This window comes from Panthera onca, chromosome X (genome assembly GCF_046562875.1).
Source record: "Panthera onca isolate mPanOnc1 chromosome X, mPanOnc1 haplotype 2, whole genome shotgun sequence".
NCBI lineage: Eukaryota > Metazoa > Chordata > Mammalia > Carnivora > Felidae > Panthera > Panthera onca.
The window spans coordinates 15,333,016-15,350,537 of record NC_138357.1 but is presented as its reverse complement, the minus strand read 5'-3'; the positions used below and the strand labels follow the sequence as shown (position 1 = coordinate 15,350,537).

Below are 17,522 nucleotides of genomic sequence, written 5' to 3'. Positions count from 1 at the left end.
CCTAGGCACACCGACTTATTTATATTTTAGAGACAGGGTGCGAGCAAGAATGGGAGGGACAGAGGGAAGAACAAAGGGAAAGAGAGAGAGAGAGAGAGACAGAAAGAGAGAGAATCCCAAGCAGACTCTACACGTGGAGCCTGACTCGGGTTTCAATCTCATGAGTGTGCTGTCATGACCTGAGCCAAAATCAAGAGTTGACTCTTGACCAACTGAGCCACCCAGGTTCCCCTATTTGTTTATTTTTAAGTAATCTCTATACCCAACATGAGGCTTGAACTCATGACTGAGATCAAGAGTTGCATACTCTTCCAACCGAGCCAGCCAGGCACCCTTATGTTTTTTTTTTTTTTATTTTTTTTTATTTATTTTTTTTTAAATTTTTTTTTCAATGTTTTTTATTTTTATTTTTGGGACAGAGAGAGACAGAGCATGAATGGGGGAGGGGCAGAGAGAGAGGGAGACACAGAATCGGAAACAGACTCCAGGCTCCGAGCCATCAGCCCAGAGCCTGACGCGGGGCTCGAACTCACGGACCGCGAGATCGTGACCTGGCTGAAGTCAGACGCTTAACCGACTGCGCCACCCAGGCGCCCCACCCTTATGTTTTCATCTAAAAAAATTTTTTTAACGTTTTTAATTATTTTTTAGAGAGACTGAGTGAGCAGGAGGGGGACAGAGAGAGGGGGAGACACAGAATCCGAAGCAGGTTCCAGGCTCCGAGCTGTCAGCACAGAGCCCGACGCGGGGCTCGAACTCACGAACCGTGAGATCATGACCTGCGCTGAACTCGGATGCTTAACCGACTGAGCCCTCAGGCACTCCTCACCTTCTTAACAGAGTCTTTCACAGAGCAAACTTCGTTAACTTTTTATGAGGTCCAATAGTCAAGTTTTCTTTTTATGGGTTGTGTTTTTGGTGTCAAGTTGAAGGAGATGTGATACAGCCTTTAGGTCTTGAAGATTTTCTTTTACGTTTTCTTCTAAAAGTTTCATAATTACTTTATATATTTAAGTCTGTGTTCTATTTGAGTTATTTTGTATGAGGTATGAGATTGGGTTGAAATTCTTCTTCTTCTTCTTCTTCTTCTTCTTCTTCTCCTTCTCCTTCTCCTTCTCTTTCTCCTTCTCCTTCTTCTTCCTCCTGTGCCTGCAGATGTCCAATTGCTTCAGCACCTGCCGGTGAAAAGACTATCCTTCCTCCACTGAATTGCTTTTGGACCTTTGTCAAAAAAAATCACATGGACATAGTTATGTAGATCTATTTCTGGGCTCTTTGCTGATCTCTTCCTTTGGTCTCTGTGTCAGGCATTAGCTTTTTGACAATTAAAGTTGCCCAACATACCCTTGTGGCATACCACTGACCTCATGGAAAAGTGAACTTTTTCAAGAAATGGTGTCCCTTGGAATGAAGAAACAAACATGACAGTATTAAAAAGAAAAGAAAGAAGCACGAGAGTGTTCTCCGCAGCTGCCAGTAGGGAACTTTGGGATTAATATTCGTGTGCTTCCAGGATATGAGGTGCTAAATATAACACTTTTCATAGTTTATTCCTGCTCATGATTTCCTGATTAATAACATTGGCACTTTACCCTGAGAATCCCTCATAGCTAGACTTTGTAAACAAGAGGCTTCATATGAAAAATATCAGATATTTTGTTATCACTTTTTTGGGAACAGCTCCACTGAGAGTTTCACATACCAAATAATTCACCCACTTAAAGTGTCCAGTTTTTTGTTAAGTAAGCTCTACACCCCAGGTGAGGCTTGAACTCATGGCTCTGAGATGAAGAGTTGCATGTTCTGTTGACTGAGCCAGCCAGGCACCCCTTAAAGTGTCCACTAAAACGTTTTTAGTATATTGAGAGAGTTGTGTGACCATGACTACAATCACTTCTGTTACCACTTTTAAGTGAAGGGTTCTATATGAGAGTTATTGAAGAAGGCAAATTGGTCTTAGTCATGAAAGCATATTGTGTGTGTGTGTGTGTGTGCGTGTGTGTGTGTGTGTGTGTGTGGTGTAATCATTTCAGGTATAAATGGAAAGTTAAAGAATATAGTGTTGAGGATGATGGCACACTGAAGTCTCTGAAGGAAAGGTTTATCTGTAAGATAAATTGCCTATTTTGCGACCCTTGATTTATAAAGACTTAGTCAAAACTTTTAATCTTTGAATTCTTTCTCAACAGTTTCCTTTTAACAGGACAGGAACATGCATAAAAGTTTGTGTAAAATCCTATGATACAGCAAATGATGACCAGGAGAAAAAGCTGGCCTTTTTGAGGAAAGGAATACGACTGAATTATCAGCATCACTGGTAGGTTTGGCAAATGAGAGGACATGATTTAATTTTTCAAGTCCTTTCAGAAGTAGTTTTTTTAAAAAAAGGAAGTAGGTTTTTAAACATTTTTTTAAGTTTATTTTGAGAGACACAGGGACAGCACGAGAAGGGGGGTGCAGAGAGAGAGAGAGGGAGAGAGAGAATCCCAAGCAGCTTCTACACCATGAGCATAGAGCCGACACAGGGCTTGAGCCCACGTGAGATCATGACTTGAGCTGAAAGAAAGAGTTGGATGCCTGGGTGACTGAGCCACACCCAGGTGCCCCTAAAAAAAAGTAGTAGTTTTTTTAAATTTTTAAAAAGTTTATTTATTTTTGAAGGAGAGAGAGACAGAGTGTGAGTGGGGGAGGGGCAGAGAGAGAGGGAGACACAGAATCCGAAGCAGGCTCCAGGCTCTGAGCTGTCAGCACAGAGCCCGACGCGGGGCTCGAACGCACAAACCGCGAGATCATGACCTGAGCCGAAGTCGGACGCTTAACTGACTGAGCCACCGAGGTGCCCCAAAAGTAGTTTTAATAGGTCCTTGAAATTGTATGCTATTTTTTGTAACTTTGATTAAAAATTTGAACTTAGATCCATGCAAGATGATGTTGGTATTGCTTGGTGTGAAACGCTTGTTAAAACTTTTATTGGTAAAATATTTGTATTTAGGATTATTGACAATATGCCTGTCATATGGTGCCATAATACAGGGGATGGAACCAAGTACTGCACACCAGGATTTCCAGTAGGATGTTTTATTACCAAAAGTGGCGAATCGAAACATGCCTGCCTTATCCATGTAAGTGTTGAGAACTTACTTAGAAATATAAGAATGTTGCTTCACTTAATAATTTGCTTTCTAGGGTAGTCACTTAGCAAACATTAATGGGACACCTACCATCTTCTAGGTTTTGTGCTAGGTGTTGGGAATACAAACTCAAGTAGACGTGGTCTTTGTCCTCTAGAAGTTCACAGTCCTGACTAAGGAGACAGACCTGTAGATAGATCAATACAATAGAATGTTCTATGATAGGAGACTGAGAGACAAGGAGGATATAATGGAGGGAGTGAAAATGTATTTGTGAAATAAATGGGTGGGTGAGCATTTCTAGGAGGGAAATCAGTGTGATCAAGAACTTGGAAGTCTGGGGGCACCTGGGTGGTTCAGTTGGTTGAGCATCTGACTTCAGCTCAGGCCATGATCTCTCGGTTTGTGGGTTCAAGCCCCGCGTCGGGCTCTGTGCCGACAGCTCAGAGCCTGGAGCCTGCTTCAGATTCTGTGTCTCCCTCTTTCTGCTCCTCTCCTGATTGTACTCTGTCTCTCTCTCTCTCTCAAAAATAAATAAACATTAAAAAAAATTAAAAAAAAATAACTTGGAAGTCTGAAACAGGATGCTATGATTGGGGGACTGTGAGTAGTTGAGCATGTCTGTGGCATAAGGTTAGGGTTTGGGAGGTGCAGCTAGAGATGATGCTGAAAAGGTGGCTGGGCAGAAGCTGGGTCATGGAGGGAGGTCCTGTGTGCGATATTACTTCCTACAGTGCCTGATTTAATCCTTAGAACAGCCCTGTTGCTAGGACCCTACTGCTGCCATTTTATAGGTGATGAAACTCAGTCTCTGAGAGGTTAAGTGACATGACTAGAGGCATACAGCTTGTTAAGTGCAGAAGTAGGAATCCAGCTCAGAGCTTTTTACCTTGGAAGTCCCAATCTCACGGTTGGCCTTGTGGCTCTCCAGCAGTCTCCTATATAGGATGACTGCCCAGTTTCTTGCTTGGTTGTCTAACTGATGGTACTCTTTTTTTGTTTTTTTTAATTTGTTTTTTATTTTCTAAAATTTACACCCAAATTAGTTAGCATATAGTGCAACAATGATTTCAGGAGTAGATTCCTTAACGCCCCTTATCCATTTAGCCCATCCCCCTCCCACAATCCCTCCAGTAACCCTCAGTTTGTTCTCCATATTTAAGAGTCTCTTCTGTTTTGTCCCCTTCCCTTTTTTTATATTATTTTTGCTTCCCTTCCCTTATGTTCATCTTTTTTGTCTCTTAAAGTCTTCATCTGAGTGAAGTCATATGATATTTGTCTTTCTCTGACTGACTAATGTCACTTAGCATAATACCCTCCCGTTCCATCCATGTAGTTGCAAATAGCAAGATTTCATTCTTTTCGATTGCCGAGTAATACTCCATTGTGTATATATACCGTATTTTCTTTATCCATTCATCCATCGATGGACATTTGGGCTCTTTCCATACTTTGGCTATTGTTGACAGTGCTGCCATAAACATGGGGGTGCATGTGTCCCTTCGAAACAGCACACCGGTATCCCGTGGATAAATGCCTAATAGTGCAATTGCTGGGTCGTTGGGTAGTTCTATTTTTAATTTTTTGAGGAACCTCCATCCTGTTTTCCAGAGTGGCCACACCAGCTTACATTCCCACCAACAATGCAAAAGAGATCCTCTTTCTCCGAATCCTCACCAACATCTGTTGTTGGCCTGAGTTGTGAATGTTAGCCATTCTGACAGATGTGAGATGATATCTCATTGTGGTTTTGATTTGTATTTCCCTGATGATGAGTGATGTTGAGCACTTTTTCATGTGTCGGTTGGCCATCGGGATGTTTTCCTTGGAGAAGTGTCTATTCATGTCTTTTGCCCATCTCTTCACTGGATTATTTGTTCTTTGGGTGTTGAGTTTGCTAAGTTCTTTATAGATTTTGGATATTAGCCCTTTATCTGATATGTCATTTACAAATATTTTCTCCCATTCTGTCTGTTGCCTTTTAGTTTTGCTGATTGTTTACTTCACTGTGCAGAAGATTTTTATTTTGATGAGGTCCCAGTAGTTCTTTTTTGCTTTTGTTTCCCTCACCTCTGGAGACGTGTTGAGTAAGAAGTTGCTGCGGCCAAGATCAAAGAGGTTTTTGCCTGCTTTCTCCTCGAGGATTTTGGTGGCTTCCTGTCTTACGTTTAGGTCTTTCATCCATCTTGAGTTTATTTTTGTGTCTGGTGTAAGAAAGTGGTCCAGGTTCATTCTTCTGCGTGTCATTGTCCAGTTTTCCCAGCACCACTTGCTAAAGAGACTGTCTTTATTCCATTGGATATTCTTTCCTGCCTTGTCAAAGATCAGATGGCCATACGTTTGTGGGTCCATTTCTGGGTTCTCTATTCTGTTCCATTGATCTGAGTGTCTGTTCTTGTGCCAGTACCATACTGTCTTGATGATTACTGCTTTGTAGTATAGCTTGAAGTCTGAGATTGTGATGCCTCCTGCTTTGGTTTTCTTTTTCAAGATCTCTTTGGCTATTCGGGGTCTTTTCTGGTTCCATACACATGTTAGGAATATTTGTCCTAGCTCTGTGAAGAATGCTGGTGTTACTTTGATAGGAATTGCATTGAATATGTAGATTGCTTTGGGTAGTATTGCCATTTTAACAATATTTGTTCTTCCTATCCTGGAGCATGGAATCTTTTTCCATTTTTTTGTGTCTTCTTCATTGTCTTTCATAAGCTTTCTATAGTTTTCAGTGTATAGATTTTTCACCTCTTTGGTTAGATTTATTCCTAGGTATTTTATGGTTTTTTGTGCAACTGTAAATGGGATCGATTCCTTGATTTCTCTGTCACTTCATTGTTGGTGTATAGGAATGCAACCGATTTCTGTGCATTGATTTTATATCCTGCCACTTTGCTGAATTCATGGATCAGTTCTAGCAGTTTTTTGGTGGAATCTTTTGGATTTTCCATATAGAGTATCATGTCATCTGCGAAGAGTGAACGTTTGACCTCCTCCTGGCCGATTTGGATGCCTTTTATTTCTTTGTGTTGTCTGATTGCAGAGGCTAAGACTTCCAATACTATGTTGAATCCCTGTCTTGTTCCTGACCTTAGGGGGAAAGCTCTCAGTTTTTCCTCGTTGAGGATGATATTAGCATTGGGTTGTTCATATATGGCTTTTATGATCTCGAGGTATGCTCCTTCTATGCCTACTTTCTTGAGGGTTTTTTTTAAAATTTTTTTTAACGTTTATTTATTTTTGAGACAGAGACAGAGCATGAACGGGGGAGGGTCAGAGAGAGGGAGACACAGAATATGAAACAGGCTCCAGGCTCTGAGCTGTCAGCACAGCGGGGCTCGAACTCACGGACCGCGAGATCACGACCTGAGCCGAAGTCGGACGCTTAACCGACTGAGCCACCCAGGCGCCCCTTGAGGCTTTTTATCAAGAAAGGATGCTGTATTTTGTCAAATGCTTTCTCTGCATCTATTGAGAGGATCATATGGTTCTTGTCCTTTCTTTTATTGATGTGATGAATCACATTAATTGTTTTGCGGATATTGAACCAGCCCTGCATCCCAGGTATAAATCCTGCTTGGTTGTGGTGAATAATTTTTTTAATGTATTGTTGGATCCGGTTGGCTCATATCTCGTTGAGGATTTTTGCATCCATATTCATCAGGGAAATTGGTCTATAGTTCTCCTTTTTAGTGGGGTCTCTGTCTGGTTTTGGAATCAAGGTAATGCTGGCTTCATAGAAAGAGTTTGGGAGTTTTCTATTTTTTGGAACATTTCTATTTTTTGGAACAGTTTTAAGAGAATAGGTGTTAACTCTTCCTTAAGTGTTTGATAGAATTCCCCCGGAAAGCCATCTGGCCCTGGACTCTTGTTTTTTGGCAGATTTTTGATTACTAATTCAGTTTCCTTACTGGTTATGGGTCTGTTCAAATTTTCTATTTCTTCCTGTTTCAGTGTTGGTAGTGTATATGTTTCTAGGAATTTGTCCATTTCTTCCAGATTACCCATTTTATTGGCATATAATTGCTCATAATATTCTCTTATTATTGTTTTTATTTCTGCTGTGTTGGTTATGGTCTCTCCTCTTTCATTCTTGATTTTATTTATTTGGGTCCTTTCCTTTTTCTTTTTGATCAAACTGGCTAGTGGTTTATCAATTTTGTTAATTCCGTCAAAGAACCAGCTTCCGGTTTCATTAATCTGTTCTACTGTGTTTTTGGTTTCGATAGCATTAATTTCTGCTCTAATCTTTATACTTCCTGTCTTCTGCTGGTTTTGGGTTTTATTTGCTGTTCTTTTTTCCAGCTTCTTAAGGCATAAGTTTAGGTTGTGTATCTGAGATCTTTCTTCCTTCTTTAGGAAGGCCTGGATTGCTATATACTTTCCTCTTATGACCGCCTTTGCTGCATCCCAGAGGTTTTGGGTTGTGGTGTTATCATTTTCATTGACTTCCATATACTTTTTAATTTCCTCTTTAACTGCTTGGTTAGCCCATTCATTCTTTAGTAGGATGTTCTTCAGTCTCCAAGTATTTGTTACCTTTCCAATTTTTTTCTTGTGGTTGATTTCGAGTTTCATGGCGTTGTGGTCTGAAAATAGGCACGGTATGATCTCCATCTTTTTGTACTTACTTAGGGCTGATTTGGATCCCAGTATATGGTCTATTCTGGAGAACGTTCCATGTGCACTGCAGAAGAATGTATATTCTGCTGCTTTAGGATGAAATGTTCTGAATATATCTGTTAAGTCGATCTGGTCCAGTGTGTCATTCAAAAGCAATTGTTTCCGGGGTGCCTGGGTGGCTCAGTCGGTTGAGCGTCCGACTTCAGCTCAGGTCACGATCTCACGGTCCGTGAGTTCGAGCCCTGCGTCGGGCTCTGGGCTGATGGCTCAGAGCCTGGAGCCTGCTTCCGATTCTGTGTCTCCCTCTCTCTCTGCCACTCCCCCGTTCATGCTCTGTCTCTCTCTGTCTCAAAAATAAATAAACGTTAAAAAAAAAAATTAAAAAAAAAAAAAAAAAAAACAAAAGCAATTGTTTCCTTGTTGATTTTCTGATTAGATGATCTGTCCATTGCTGTGAGTGGGGTGTTGAAGTCTCCTACTATCATGGTATTACTATCGATGAATTTCTTTATGTTTGTGATTAATTGATTTATATATTTGGGTGCTGCCACATTTGGCGCATAAATGTTTACAATTGTTAGGTCTTCTTGGTGGATAGACCCCTTGATTAGGATATAATGCCCTTCTGAATCTCTTGATACAGTCTTTATTTTAAAGTCTAGATTGTCTGATATAAGTATGGCTACTCCGGCTTTCTTTTGTTGACCATGAGCATGATAGATTGTTCTCCATCCCCTTATTTTCAATCTGAAGGTGTCTTTAGGTCTAAAGTGGGTCTCTTTTAAACAGCATATAGATGGATCTTGTTTTCTTATCCATTCTGTTACCCTATGTCTTTTGATTGGAGCATTTAGTCCATTGATGTTTAGAGTGAGTACTGAAACACATGAATTTATTGCCATTATGATGCTTGTAGAGTTGGAGTTTCTGGTGTTCTCTGATCCTTTCTAATCTTTGTTGCTTTTGGTATTTATTTATTTATTTATTTATATATATTTTCATCTTTTCTCCCTTCAGAAAGTCCCCCTTAAAATTTCTTGCAGGGCTGGTTTAGTGGTCACAAACTCCTTTGATTTTTGTTTGTCTGGGAAACTTTTTATCTCTCCTTCTATTTTGAATGACAGCCTTGCTGAATAAAGAATTCTTGGCTGCATATTTTCCTGATTCAGCACACTGAATATATCCCGCCACTCCTTTCTGGCCTGCCAAGTTTCTGTGGATAGGTCTGCTGCAAACCTGATCTGTCTTCCCTTGTAAGTTAAGGACTTTTTTCCTTTGCTGCTTTCATGATTCTCTCCTTGCCTGAGTATTTTGTGAATTTGACTATGATATGCCTTGTTGGTGGTCAGTTTTTGTTGAGTCTAATGGGGGTCCTCTGTGCTTCCTGGATTTTGATGTCTGTGTCTTTCCCCAGGTTAGGAAAGTTTTCCACTGTGATTTGCTCACATAACCCTTCTACCCCTATTTCTCTCTCTTCCTCCTCTGGGACCCCTATGACTCTGATGTTCCTTTTTAATGAGTCACTGATTTCTCTAATTCTTAAATCGTGCTCTTTTGCCTTCATCTCCCTCTTTTTTTCTGCTTCATTATTCTCTATAAGTTTGTCCTCTATATCGCTGATTCTCTGTTCTGCCTCATCCATCCTTGCCGCCACGGCACCCATCCGTGATTGCAGCTCAGTTATAGCATTTTTAATTTCATTCTATTTTTTACTTCTTTTATCTCTGCAGAAAGGGATTCTAATCTATTTTTGACTCTGGCTTGTATTCTTATCGTGATTCTAAATTCTGGCTCAGACATCTTGCTTGTATCTATGTTGGTTAAATCCCTGGCCGTCGTTTCTTCGTGCTCTTTCTTTTGGGGTGAATTCCTTCGTTTTGTCATTTTGAAGGGAGAAAAGGAATTAATGAGGTAGAAAAATTGAAATTAAAAAAACTAAAATTAAAAAAAATTAAAATTAAAAATTACGCACACACACACCCATACAAATTGAATAGATGATGCTAGATCCTAGTTGTATTTTGGTCTGGGTGTTGAAAGTGGTTTGACAGATTAGAGAAAATAAAAGGGGCGGGGGGGAAAGAAAAAAAAGGAAGTCTTTTGAGAATTTGAAAACATGAATACACTGAAGTAGACTAAAATGAGATGATGCAGGTAAAATTGAATTTGAAAAAATATACACAAAAGTGAAGAGTATAGTAAAGTTAAAGAAAAATATTTTTAATAAAAATTAAAAATAAATATGAATTTTTTCTTTTTCTGTATTTAAGAAAAAAGAAAAGAAACAAAGAAGAGAAAAAAGATAAAAAAAGAAAAAAGAAATCGTTTGTAAATTTGAAAAAGTGAATACACTGTATTAGACTAAAATAAAATGATGGAAGTAAATAGAATTTGAAAAAGTTTACATAAAAGTGAAAAATATAGCAACAAAAATTAAAAGTATTTTTAAAAGAAATTGAAAGTAAAACTGAAGTTTTCTCTTTCTGCATTCAAGCAAAAGAAAAGAAAAAAAAGGAAATTGTTTGAAAATTTGAAAAGGTGAATACACTGAAGTAGACTAAAATAAAATGATGGAAGTAAAATAGAATCTGAAAAAATTTACACAAAAGGAAAAAATATAGTAATAAAAGTTAAAGAAAAATATTTTTAATAAAAATTGAAAATAAAAATGCATTTTTTCTCTTTCTGTATTCAAGAAAAAGAACTGTGAAAGAGAAAAAAGAAAAAAAAGAAAGAAAACTGAATAGATGAACCTAACAGATTAAAGTAGGACTGAAATTGCTTTGTTTTCCCTTAGATGTTAGCATATGTAGCATGTTATAGTCCATAAACTAAGCCGGCAGTGAGACTTGTGTTCTTGAGAGCCAGGTTGGCCCAGGTGGGTGGGGCTCAGTGTAACGGCTCCGCTCTCCACTAGATGGCGCCGCTAGCCTACTGGGGTGGATTGTTGCAGTGCTCGTAGGTGCCTATGCGCACGCGCGGGAGTGGTGAAAATGGCGCCACCCAGCCTCCCTGTTTGTTCTCCTGGCTCAGCAGTCACGCACCCGTCCTCTGTCTTCAGCTCTCGTCCACTCCCCGCTTTTTCACTTTCCATGACCAGGCCCCAGGCAGTACCTCTCTCCGAAGTTTTGTCTCAGATGCGGCTGTGGTCCCCGGCCCCTTACTTCCGAAGGACTTCGGCTTTGACCCGTTCCGCCCCTCTGCGGGAGGGTCTCACAGAGCAAAGGCCGAATGAGCGATGGCCGAATGTCGGCTGCACCCAGGAACGCGGGCGGGACCCCTGCCGCTGCCGGAGCCCCGAGACTGCGGCCAGGTGCCAGCCCGCCCCAGAAAAAGTCCGCGAGACAGCGTAGCAGCGGCGTCTCGGGGATGATGGAAAATCACAACGCACACCTGGCACCAGGCTTCCCCCTCAACGACCCTGTTGCAGCACCAGCTAATGTGGCCGTTTTGCGGGGTCTGCCGGGACCAGGTGGCTTCAACAGTCTACCAAATATCCTTCCAGGGGTGGAACCGCTTCTCCCCATGTGGCCCGAGAACCTCCCGGACCCCACCCTGCTCCTGGGGATTTGCCCTTCCCACCAGAGCACCGGCAGGTATCGAACTGCAGAGTTGCAGCCTTTGCTTTCCCCTTGTTTATGGTCCTAATGGAATTTAAGCCCTCTCCTTTCTCTTTTCTCCCTTTTTAGCTCAGTCCCTGCGGCTGTTTCCAATTTTCCACTTTCTCTCCAGCTGCTTTTGGGGAGGGGTGCTGTTCCCGTATTCTCCCCCCCCTCCCCAGTCTCCGTCCTCTCTCCGCCCGCAAAAGCAGTTCCCTACCTTTGGCGGCTTCTCGCTCCCCAAATTCACCTCTCCGCGCCGCGTACCTGCTGAATTCGGTGGTTCAGGTTGTGCAGATGGTTGTGTTTATCCTCCAGTCAGTTTTCTAGGTGTGTAGGATGGTTTAGTGTTGGTCTGGCTGTATTTCATGGACACGAGACACACAAAAAACTTCCGTGCTCTAACTGATGATACTGTCAACTGTTTCTTTCCAGAGAAGAGGGCAGGTGCTTCCTAAATTTCAGTCATTTGTACACCATCTTGGTTATTTTTGCCAGATCTGAGGCACCTGTGTTATTTATCTATTTAAATTAAAAAATTTTTTTTAATGTTTATTTTTTTGAGAGAGAGAGACCGAGTGCCTGGCTAGCTCAGTTGGTAGAGCATTTAACTTTTAATCTCAAGGTTGTGAGTTCGATCCCCACATTGGTGTAGAGATTACTAAAGATAATTAAACTCAAAAAAATTTAAATAGGGGCACCTGGGTGGCCCAGTCGGCTAGGCATCCGACTTCGGCTCGGGTCATGATCTCATGGCTCACGGGTTCGAGTCCCACGTCGGGCTCTGTGCTGAAAGCTGAAAGCCTGGAGCCTGCTTCGGATTCTGGGTCTCCCTTTCTCTCTGCCCCTCCCCTGCTCATACTCTGTTTCTCTCTAGCCCCATTATTTATCTATCTTTAAAAAATGTTTATTTATTGGGACACCTGGGTGGCTTGGTCAGTTGAGTGTCTGACTTCAGCTCAGGTCATGATCGCCTGGTTTGTGAGTTTGAGCCCCACCTCGGGCTTGTGCTGTCAGAGGGGAGCCCACTTCTGATCCTCTGCCCCACTCTCTCTCTCTGCCTCTCCTTCACGCCCGCTTTCTCTTTCAAAAATAAACATGTTTAATTTATCTTGAGAGAGAGAGAGAGAGAGAATCCCAAACGGGCTCCATGCTGTCGCTGCAGAGCCGAAAGCAGGGGCTGGATCCCACAAACCATGAGATCATGACCTGAACCAAAGTTAAGAGTTGGACACTTAACCACCTGAGCCACCCATGCACCCCCTTCTCCCCCTCACATGCATAGAGCCTCCCCCCGGGATCAATATCACTCACCAGAGTGTGGTACATTCGTTATAATTGATGAACCTACATTCGTGCACCATTACCACCCAGTTTATGGTAGGGTTCATTCTTGGTTGTACATTTTGTGGGTTTGGACCAATGTGAGACGACATGTGTCCACTGTTACGGTATCATACCCAGGAGTTTCACTGCCCCACAAATCGCCTGCCTTCTGCTTTCTGCCTATTCCCGGGTAATGGCTGTCCAGCGCCCTCTACTGACGAAACTTCTTTCGGCGCCAGCTTGCAAAGGGAAACTAAAGGGCCTAGATGATTTTCACAGAGACCAAAGGGAATGGATTTGGAGATGAGGGGCAAAAAGACAAGGACTGGCACACTTTATACGCGTGTACTCATCAATACTGTGATGAAAGAGAGCCTTCTGCGTACCTCCAGAAAGCTCTGGGTAGCTCTCTTCTCTCTGGTTTTCTGCCCCACACCATCTAGCCGCTTGGTGTCCCTGGACTGTGAACTTGTTGTCTTCAATTCGGGGAGCCTGCAGGGCGCTGCTTGGGGCCCCTTTCCTTGCACCACAGCCTGGGAACTCTCTCTGGGAAGTAAGCTTGATGCAGTAGTAGGGCTCAGCGTATTTGTTGCCTTTCTCTTGGTGATCACTCTCTTAATGTTCTTTGTTGTCTGAGGGTCAAAAACTGTTGTTTTCATATACTTTATTACCCATTTTGGTTTTAGTTGTTTAAAGTGAAGGCGTAAGCGGCGCCTGGGTGGCTCAGTTGGTTACAAGTCCGACCTGGGCTCAGTTCATGATCTCATGGTTCGTGAGTTCGAGCCCCACGTCGGGCTCTGTTCTGACAGCTCGGAGCCTGGAGCCTGCTTCGGATTCTGTGTCTCCCTCTCTCTCCGCCCCTCCCCTGTTCACACTCTGTAACTTGGCCCTTCCTTTCTTTTTAATTTTTCAGAAACTCTTTATTTTCTTCAAAATTTTTAAGTAGTTTCCACATCCAACATGGGGCTTGAACTCACAACCCTGAGATTAAGAGTCCCGTGCTCTACTGACTGAGCCGGCCAGGCACCCCAGAGCCTTTTTGTTTTAGATGTTTCTCTTATATACAATGTATTGTTGAGTTTTGCTCTGTGGTAACTTCTGAAAGCCCCTTTCCTCTTAATAGGTGAGTTAAACATATTTACATTTATGGATATGACGTTTGGTCTCAGTTCTGTTGTATTATTTTATGCTTTGTAAATTATTTTTATATCCCACATTTTATTGATTCTAAAACTCTATTTTCCCATATTTTAACATTTATGAAATTAGGATGTGTCTCTTTCAGATGATGGGTTGTCAAAGTTTAATTGGCAATGTTTTTTCCTAGTAGCACATAAAATAATGATGTTTTATAATTGGTGGCATTTGGGTTCTGTGAAGTATGATTAAAAATTTTTTTGGGGCGCCTGGGTGGCGCAGTCGGTTAAGCGTCCGACTTCAGCCAGGTCACGATCTCGCGGTCCGTGAGTTCGAGCCCCGCGTCGGGCTCTGGGCTGATGGCTCGGAGCCTGGAGCCTGTTTCCGATTCTGTGTCTCCCTCTCTCTCTGCCCCTCCCCCGTTCATGCTCTGTCTCTCTCTGTCCCAAAAATAAATAAAAGACGTTGAAAAAAAAAAAATTAAAAAAAAAAAAAAATTTTTTTAATGTTCATCTTTGAGAGACGGAGAGACAGAGCTTTAGCTGGGGGAGGGGCAGAGAGGGGGGAGGGGCAGAGAGAGAGAGGGAGACGGAATCCGAAGCAGGCTCCAGGTTCTGAGCTGTCAGCACAGAGTCCGATGCGAGGCTCGAACTCACCAACTGTGAGATCATGACCTGAGCCAAAGTCGGATGCCCAACTGACTGAGCCACCAAGATGCCCTGTAGTATGATTTTTTTTAAGTAGGCTCCATGCCAACATGGAGCCCAATGTGGGGCTTGAACTCACAACCCGGAACCAAGACCTGAGCTGAGATCAAGAGTTGGATGCTTAACTGACTGAGTCACCCAGGTGCCCCTGGATTGGTGCCTTTTATCAGTTCTGGAATTCTCAGCCATTGTCAGAACTTTTCTTCTTTCCTTTTCAGACTCCGATTAAACCTAGGTTAAAAGTTTTTATTTTCTCCTCCGTGTCTCTTAACCTCCCTTCTGTATTTTCCATTTTTTTCCTGTGCCGTGTTCTTCTGCCCTATCTTCTAGTCTATAAATTTTCTTCCTCACTTGTTTCTTCTCTTATGAACACAAACATTGAGTGCACTTGTGATGAGCACTGGGTGTTGTATGTAAGTGATGAATTACTAAGTTATTTCATCCATAAACAAGCCTCAAAAATACTGAAAAAAAATAAACATAGGCATTGATTTTTTTTTTTTTTTTTGAGAGACAGGGAGTGCAAGTGAGCGAGGGGCAGAGGGAGAGAGAGAGAGAAGCGGGGCTCACCCGAAGCAGGGTTCGTGTTTGCCCTAAGCGGGGCTTGTGCTCACCTGAACATAGGGATTGAATTTTTAATTTCAGTAATCATCTCTCTCATTTCTGCAAAAATTTTTAAAAGTTTTTATTTATGTATTTATTTTGAGAGAGAGAGAGAGAGTGTGCATGCAAGCAGGGGAGGGGCAGAGAGAGAGGGAGAGAGTATCTCAAGGAGGCTCCTCACGGTTGGCGTGGAGCCCTACACGGGGCCTCCCATGAACCTTGAGATCATGACCTGAGCCAAAGTCAGACATTTAACCAACGGAGCTACCCAGGCTGAGCTGTCAGCACAGAGCCTGACGAGGGGTTCGAGATCATGACCTGAGCTGAAGTCAGAAGGCTCAACAGACTCACCCACCCAGGTGCCCCAACATACACATTGTTCTCAACAATTGTTTGTGGAGTTTCTTTGAGCCCTGGGGTCAAAGTACTTTCCTCCAGAGAGGATTTTCATTGACTTCTTCCAGGGGTTTTTGGGAAATACCAGTCTGGGGCCGCCTGAAAGCAAATTCATGACTTGACTTTCCTGGGGCCACTTCGGTGATGGGACTCCAAACTGCATATATATGTTAGGGCTGGCCTGTGGCCACAACTGTTCAAGGACAGTTCCCCCACTGCCTTTTCTGTTTAGCACCAAGGCCATCTTCCCTGTAGTCCTTTGGGGGAGGAGAAAAAGCTTGCTTCCTGTTCGTCTTTACCCTGAGGGTATTGGTTTTGAGCGGGGTGGGTGGTCTCAGAGCCTTCTTGCCTGGGAGGGCCCTCCTCGAGTTCTCTGCCCTTTATTCCAGGAGGCTACCTAAACTGTCTTTCCAAGTTTGCCCAGGTCAGATGTCCCCAGGGCAAGAGCACCATCAATGCTCCCTCACAGAGGTTACCTCTCTGGCTTCCTGCTTTAGAATTTGACATGGCAGTTCTTTACTTTCTTGTCAGCTCACGTTTTGTTTTTGTTTTTAATTTAAAAGACTTTACTTTGGGGGCTCCTGGGTGGCTCAGTCGGTTAAGCATCCGACTTTGGCTCAGGTCATGATCTCACCGTTCACCAGTTCATGCCCCGCATTAGGTGAGCTGGAGTCCCACTTCTCTCTCTCTTTCCCTCCCCCTTCCTCTCTGCCCCCATGGGATTCTCTCTCTCTCTCTCTCTCTCTCTCTCTCTGCCCTCCTTCACTTTGCCCTCTCTTTCTCTCAAAAAAAAAAAAAAAAAAAGAAAAATTCATTTCCTGTTATGTGAAAAGAAAGAAAAAGAAAACTAAGGCGAATAAAGACTGACCTACAGAGGATTATATGGGGCAAAATCTGAATTGCATCCCAATGGTTTTTGATCCAAATTCTCATCTCTTTGCAATATACCTAACTACCTCTTGCATTTTTTGACCCCCTGTAGGATATTAGCTCTTCGGACACAGTCAAGAAGTGCCTGGCACATAGTAGATGTTCAAAAATATTTTGCTGAATGGACGAATGGATGAATGAAGCAAAGTTCCCAGCCTTGCGATCCGCTGGGGAACACAGTTGACTAGGGGATGTAAACGTGTGAGTACACTGACTACAATTTGATGTGGTCAGTGACTGGCATACGAGCCCAGTGCTGTGAGAGCACAGCATAAAGAATTCTTTGTAGTCATCTACCTGGTTAGACGTAGAGGCTGTGGCGGCAGATGAGGCTGGAGAGAGAAGCAGGATCCAGATCCTTAAGGGCCTTGTTACCACTTTACCCATCACATTGGACCCTTTTGTGTCCCAGAGTGGGGGAGATGCTGTTCCCGGGGTGATTTAATCCTCACAGTACCCATTAAGATAAGTGCTGTTATTGGGTGCCTGGGTGGTTCAGTCAGCTAAGTGTTCCGCTCTTCATTTGGGCTCAGGTCACGATCTCATGGTTCATGAGATTGAGCCCTGCGCCGAGTGCAGAGCCTGCTTGGGATTCTCTCTCTCCCTCTCTCTCTGCCCCTCCCCCACTCACTCTCTATCTCTAAAATAAAATAAAAAAGGTAAGTACTGTTACGATTTCTGCGTCATAGGTGTAGAAACCCAGACACTGAGGGGTTAAGCGACTTGGTCACACAGGCTAGCGGATGCCGTACCCGAGCTTTCCACCTTAGGCGGTTTGACTGTGGAGTCCACATCCTTAACCACTGTGCTGTGCTGCTTGTGCCGCTTCTGTTAGTACAGATCATGAACATCCAATACCGATACATGGTATCCCTCCATCCTAGTGCATGCAAATCTGCTAGCTGCATTTTATTGCTCTATATGGTTATTCCATATTTCATTTCACTGTACTGATGGTCTTGTTTTCCAGTTTCTAATTCTTTGCAATAATGGACAGCATTGCCGTGAGCAGTACTTACTCTCCACCCCAAGCTGATTGTGATACTCCCCCACGGGGGCACTCTTTTTTTTTAAAT

The 17,522-nt window shown here is 42.8% G+C and overlaps 1 protein-coding gene across 1 annotated transcript in view; it reads left to right on the top strand.

The window, feature by feature from the left end:
• The window catches only part of LOC145714371 (transmembrane 9 superfamily member 2-like), an 87,806-nt gene that overhangs the window by 15,143 nt on the left and 55,141 nt on the right, over nt 1-17,522 (top strand). The window contains 2 exon segments of the mRNA XM_081793866.1: nt 2,190-2,317; nt 2,993-3,122. Of these exon segments, the coding sequence (XP_081649992.1) occupies nt 2,190-2,317; nt 2,993-3,122 (258 nt within the window).